General features: G+C 47.0%; 1 protein-coding gene across 1 annotated transcript; it reads left to right on the top strand.

Annotated features, from left to right (window-relative positions):
• Positions 1-476: 476 nt before the first annotated feature.
• POU3F4 (POU class 3 homeobox 4) lies at positions 477-2,955 on the top strand. Its single transcript, XM_019536488.1, has one exon. It carries the CDS (start codon positions 699-701, stop codon positions 1,782-1,784), a length of 1,086 nt encoding a protein of 361 aa, XP_019392033.1. The 5' UTR covers positions 477-698; the 3' UTR covers positions 1,785-2,955.
• Positions 2,956-7,045: the final 4,090 nt, after the last annotated feature.

Here is a 7,045-nt window from a genome sequence, read left to right as displayed (position 1 = left end):
TTGGGTTTTTAATTTCTGCTCCTAGGAAATGTCTCCGAGCTGCAAGGCTTGCGCGCGGTGCCTGGCGTGTGGTGTCGGAGGGAGCGCGCTTGGGTGTTTCGTTTGTTTGTTGGGGGTGGGGTGGGGATTTATGCTGTAAATCTGTATTGTATTGTCTCGCAGTTACCTTGATGGTGAATTTACAAGGCTGGACCATTGGGGAGTCCCTATAAACTGTGCTAAGGGTAGATTGTCAGTCTTGGGTGCAAGCATTTAACCTCTGGTTTTTGCTGTACCTGGAATTAATCACTACAAATTTAAACCATGCCCTGTCATCCTCCTTCCCCCCTCCCCCCGCCACCCCTTGCTCATAATGAAATCTTAAAAACAAATCTTGGCCTCCAGCGCAGAAAGAGTTAAACAAATGAACCGTGGAGAGTCAGCCAGCAGCAACCAATGGAGCCTAAAGATTGATTCACTTCCTGCTTCAGGCTCACTTTAACTCTTGGGTTTCGCAAACCTAATTTGGACAGCGCGACCGGCCTCCTCTCCCCCCATTGGTGCGAGCAAAAGCTTCCCAACAGACGAGCCGCTGCCATTGGCTGGCCGAGCTGCCAATTACTAAGTGGCTGCTGATTTGGCTCCCTTGCCTGGTAGATGTCAAAGGCTGAAGCTGCTCCCTTTGCCACATTATAACTAGTAGGGGATCTACACCAACCATGGCCACAGCTGCCTCTAATCCCTACAGCATTCTCAGTTCCAGCTCCTTAGTCCATGCAGACTCCGCGGGCATGCAGCAAGGGAGCCCCTTCAGAAACCCACAAAAACTTCTCCAAAGTGACTACTTGCAGGGAGTTCCCAGCAATGGACACCCGCTCGGACACCACTGGGTGACCAGCCTGAGCGATGGGAGCCCCTGGTCATCCACCCTAGCGTCGAGCCCTTTAGACCAGCAAGACGTGAAACCAGGAAGAGAAGATCTCCAGCTTGGCGCAATCATCCATCACAGGTCGCCTCACGTTTCTCACCACTCGCCCCATACAAATCATCCCAACGCGTGGGGAGCTAGTCCAGCTCATAACTCATCGATAACCTCCAGCGGACAGCCTATTAATGTCTACTCCCAGCCTGGCTTCACAGTCAGTGGCATGCTGGACCATGGGGGTCTGACACCACCTCCAGCCTCCGCCACCACCCAGAGCTTGCACCCAGTGCTGAGGGACACCGCCGAGCACGGGGATATAGGCTCCCACCACTGTCAGGATCACTCTGACGAGGAGACGCCGACATCAGACGAGTTGGAACAGTTTGCAAAGCAGTTCAAACAAAGGAGAATCAAGTTGGGCTTCACGCAAGCAGATGTGGGCTTAGCACTGGGGACTCTCTATGGCAATGTTTTCTCCCAGACTACAATCTGCAGGTTTGAAGCCCTGCAGCTCAGCTTTAAGAACATGTGCAAACTGAAGCCACTGCTGAACAAGTGGTTAGAAGAGGCAGACTCATCTACAGGTAGCCCGACGAGTATTGACAAAATAGCAGCCCAGGGCAGGAAAAGAAAGAAGAGAACCTCCATAGAGGTGAGTGTCAAAGGGGTCCTGGAAACTCATTTTCTTAAATGTCCCAAACCTGCAGCCCAAGAGATCTCCTCCTTGGCAGACAGCCTACAGTTAGAGAAAGAAGTGGTGCGTGTCTGGTTTTGTAACAGAAGACAAAAAGAGAAAAGAATGACTCCGCCAGGGGATCAGCAGCAGCACGAGGTTTATTCTCATAACGTGAAAACAGACACATCCTGCCACGATCTCTGACTAGAGGGCTCGGCTCTCAGACAGGACTGGCAACAGCGCGGATTTTCCAAGAGGGGGTTAACTTATGTTTAAAAAGAGGAAACATAAAACAAATCAGCCAAGACTTAGAGCATGGGGCTTCCCGCTCCTCCGCCTGGGCAATATATTCTCTCAAACCTTTTCGCTGATCACTACGTATTGTTTACTATCAAACAAGGTTTGTTTTCGGTCTCCACTAGGAAGAAAAAGAGAGAGAGAGAAAGAGAGAGAGAGAGAGAGAGACAGATGTGTGCCTATGAATAACCTTCCAGCGCCTTGGTTATATCAGCTGTATTTCAGGTGAATCTGTTTTACAATAGACTAGTTTTGCATTTTTAAAGACTTATATAGCGTTTTTAAATGTCTGAGGTGTTTTACTACAAACTGTACACAATATTTGTGACATTATTCGTACCCACTCGATCAGCCAACGTTTCTCCCGTCTCCATGCATTGAGCACGTCCCTCTTATTTAAGGGGGGGGGCAGGGTTTAGACACGTCCCTTTCTCTTTAGGCATCTCCCCTTCCTCTACATCCCAAGCTAGGGGAGAAAGGGGTCTCTGCTCCGCACCCCAAAGGCAAGAAGTGGTGTCTGCTCCCCTTGATCCTCTCGCACGCTCGAGTGCCGCATGCCCGCTGGGGATCCTTCCTAGCTCTCTCCCTCCTCTGCAATCATTTCCCAGCACGGCCAAACGGTCAGATTGAAATGCTTAAAAAAAAAACCCTAAATAAGTAGATAAACACAAAAATAAAACTAAGATCCCGGCTCATTGGGGGGGGGAGGGGAGGCAAAACAAAACAAGAGCTCCGAAATTACGCATCAGAGCCCAAAGCAAGCGTTGCCACTTCTTTTCTTTCCGAAGATGTGTTGGGGCTTGTGATCAGCGCCAGACTGCGAAGGTCTGTAGTAAAACACCTTTCTAATTCTGCGCTTTGGCTTCGGAAATCGGTTTCTGTCTTTTGTTTCAATATCTAAGCGGCCTCCCGAGGTGTCTACATGAATTCCGGGGAAATGCCCGCATTGAATGAATGCTGAGCTTATTTCCGCCTCGCAGGGAGATGCTAGATTTGCTGAAAGGCTTTTATAAAACATTGAAAAAATAAAAACAAATAATAAGAAAACAAGTCAAGAGGAGAAAACGCTAAAAAAAAAGAGAAAAATTAAAAATCAATGTAACATTTTCCCCCTGGCATAGGAAAGAGCTGTGCTGTCCCTCCCCTCTGCCCCGACCCTCAACAGACGTGGGCTTTATAGGCGTGTGGACACAGGCATGTGCTATGTATGTGTGTACAGCTGCAGTACGTGTGTGTACATGCATACATGCACTAGACATGTGTGTCCACCACGAGCATACACAGATGGAGATAGATAGATAGATATAGATATCTATATAGAGAGAGATCTGTCTATCTATCGATGGACATAGATATCTATTTACCTATATATATAGATATCTATATAGATATAGATATTTATAGATATCTCTATCTATAGATATATATAACCACACACCCTCCTTAAACGCGATGCATGTCCCCAGACGTGGGGCACGGCCGGCCGGGCTGTGTGCACGTGTGTCCGTGTGTGCAAGGGCGAGCGAGATCTCTGCACCCGCAGTGCATGGAGATGCGCACACAGGAGCCCGGGCAGGTCGGAGCCCAGGCCTGCGGCCGCGGCGCGGATCTGCTCCCCGCAGCACGCGGTCGTGCGTTCCCCCGCAGCAAGATTCCCCCCCCCCTTTCTATTTTTCAAGTATTTTTCAGTAAGCGCTAAAAATCTCGACACTGAGGACCTGCCTATTTCTGCCAACTTTATAACTGTACAGTTTTGTATATTAAACGTTTTTTGGAAGTTATTAATTTAAAGAAAAAGATCATTTAGTTTATTCATTTAGTAACTGATGTATAATAAACGCTATTTTCATTAAAGGTGCCTTTTCTCAGCTCTTTCATTCCCGACTTGCCTGGCGCCGTTGCCAGCGGGTCTTTCTTTTCCAAAGGGAACTGCAAAAAAAAAAAGGGGGGGGGGTCTCAGAAAGCCGAGCTGGGGGAAACTGATGGAGAGAAGACGACCGGCGCGATCTGCTGCCAGGTTGGATCGCTCCCGGTTCAGGCCGGGGGCTCGTGTGGACACGAGATGTTGCTGGACAACGAACCCGCCAAAAATATATCGGGTTTAAATTATCGTTAAAAAAATAATAATCCTCCCCCCCCGCCCGCGCACGTGCGTGGGTCAGGGCTGCTCGGATCCGGCTTCGTGCCCTTCGCTCGGGCCCGCCGGCTGCCCCGCTCCCGCGGAGCCTCCGCGCCTCTGGCCCGCAGCCCCGGGGGCTCCGCGGCCGGCTGCAGCGCTGGGCCTGGGCCGGGGGCATCCGCGCGCAGCCCCGCCCTGCGCGGGGGCAGCTCCTGCTCAGGCTTGGAGGAAGGCGGCCTGTCGTGCAGCTGCCGAGCCGGGCTGCGGGCCTGGGGGGCCAGCGCCCGCAGGGGAGCAGCCCGAGCCTCGTCTCCGCGGCACGACGCCCGGGTCTCTGGGCGCAGAGCTGTGTTGCCAGTGCGGGCGCGCCGCGCACACGCCCGCCCTGCATCCAACCCAGCCCTCGCGCACCCTGTGCCGGCTGATCCTGCTTCGGCTTCACACCAAATAGGACTGCTAGCGGGAAGGCTGGAAATGAAAAACAATTGTCTGAGTCTTGCCTTTCTTACAATGCACCTCAATACGCCGGGAACTCAGCACTGGGAAATGAAGGAGCAAATTGATACCAGGTTGATGATGAAGCTGTTCGATCTCGTTTAAGGGCAGCAGGAAATAATAGCACGAATGAAGTTTCTTTTGTTCCATATTTCTCTCCGCCCCACCCTCCCCCATTCCCCCTAGGAGCCAAGAGAAAGAGGTGCCTGGGACCGAGTCTTAGCACTGCTGATGCCCCTGCAGATGGCCCTTGGCAGGGAGCAGCTTTGGACTCCGTTTCCTCCGGGTCCTTATTACTGCCTCTGCGTCCCATGTGAACAAGAAGCGGAGTGTTCAGAAGGAACAATAACAGTTAATCATATCTAATGGGGTGAAACTGAAAAGCTTCATCCCCATCACCTGATCAGAGAATAGTATCAGTGTTGGGTGGGAGTAAAGGAGGGAGGAATGTCTTTGCACCAGCAAACCAAAGTAGTTGAAGCACCAGTAACACGTCCTACCTATTCTAAAACCGAATCTGGAATTACAAAGATCGCAATTCAGAACAGAGTTAGGAGAAGGTATAACTAGTCAGAGAAAGTGTTTCCAAGTCCTTAAAAAAGGAGATCACTAGGAAGGAGCTGTTTGTCTTTAATAAACTGTTCCCTGGAAAGTGTTCAGCATTCATAGATTTCTACTCTCTCACATCTCAGGCTGCTACTGCTGCCCTCACCACACACAAGCTACCCACAGAAAATCCCATATTAGAGAGAGAGGTTTGGAGCTCAGAAACTGGACTATGTTTTTCAGTCATAAGAATTATTTTAAAAAAAATCTTTAACTGCTGCTACTGCATTTGAGGTCACAGCATTAAGGGCCTGATCCTGTCCCCTTTGAAACTGGTAACAAAGCTCCCCTTACTTCCAAAGCAGTCAGCCTGCATTCATTAGGTCATAGTCTTGTTTAAGTTAATGGGTATGGGGCCTGAGTAACAACTGTAAAAACTGGACCTTAATCACATTTTGGGCCCTAATCCTATGTAACAAGTGAATAATCCCTGTTAACAGCAGTTATTCATGTAATAAATACTGTCAGGACTGGGACTATAATTTGTAACCATTTCAAAAGAGATTTAGAACATGAAGGAAAATAATTATAAAAAGTCACAGCACTTCTTATGTTCAACCCTTCACACATACAAATATCCAGAAGAGAAAAAGAAAGGGGAAAAAAATGTAAACGGCAGTTTGTGAACTACATTACCTTAACTGGATATTTTTAATGACTCCCAAAGAAAGACACTTGGGGGGGGGGGAACTGAGATCAATAAATAAAATGATTATGATGACTATTACAGTTCAGAAGCGGTGGGAATTAAGCTTTTCAGAAAGGTGCTGGTTCAGAGTAGAAGGTTTGAGGTAAAATTGGGTCATTTTAGCATCATTCTAATGTTATGTAAATGTGGGTATGGTATGAGTTGGTCTTTTTTTAATGGTGAATACACTTCTAAATTCTAATGTCTAAGGTAAAGTGGATACAATGAAAGAATAAAATAAATTTTAAAAGTAGTATTTTATTGACCATTATTTCAAGAAAAAATAGGAAAGGAAAATCCACCAAAAAAACAACTCTGCACACCATTCCCTATATAATTTAGTGTCCCTCTGAGTAAAATGAAACTCTTTTGTGCCACCTAATGTTAAGTATAGATCACTGTCCTCACCTCTGTTCTCATGTATACGTACATACATTATACACACACAGGCCTAATTGTCAGAGGTGCTGGACAGCCAGAGCTTTCAAACGGAGCTGACGGGTCACTGCTTCTGAAGAAGTCACTCTGATGAATATTTTCCCTATACTTACTCAAAATAAAAGCCAGTTAGTGCTAAAGCTGAGAAGCCAAGCATCTAGGATAATCACCAGTCCAGAATCTATGAGATGTAAATAAACATGAGCGAGGAAGTACATAAGTATAAAGGCCCCAAATTTGCTGTCAGTCATACTGGTATATAACTGATGTTTATTGAAACTTTTGTAAGGCTGCCCATCACCATGGCATCTAAACATTTGACTCTATTGCAGTTACTCTGGATTTTTACCAACACCACTGAGAGCAGAATTTGGTTCTTAGGCACTCTATCTTTCTTTTGAGATCTGGCTTTGCTCCTGTTGTCATCACACAAGCCCAGCTCCCAGCGAAGTGTTCATGTAGGAGGGATATACACTGTGTGCACAGCAGTCATTAACATTAATGGGAGACACTAATTTAGTGTTTAAATAGCTCACATATTTTTTTCCAGCCTATTCTTCTCTGGACTATTTCAGGGATAGCACTATTTCATTGCTGGTGTGATTTTAACTGGAGAGCTTTAAACACTTCTTCATATATAGTTTTTTTAAATCACCTTTGCTTTTTATGCAATTCGAAAAGGAGAAACATCTGATGCTTTTTAAAAATATATATCTTAAATATATAGAGGTATCAGTGTTCTCCCCCCCACTTATAGGAAGGATGTCACCTCATAAAATCAATCACTGTAAAGTAAAATGACTAGCAGATGGAGAGAGATGG

Source organism: Crocodylus porosus, unplaced genomic scaffold, assembly GCF_001723895.1.
Source record: "Crocodylus porosus isolate Cpor-Errol unplaced genomic scaffold, CroPor_comp1, whole genome shotgun sequence".
Lineage (NCBI taxonomy): Eukaryota > Metazoa > Chordata > Crocodylia > Crocodylidae > Crocodylus > Crocodylus porosus.
This window is presented reverse-complemented; position numbering and strand designations above follow the sequence as displayed.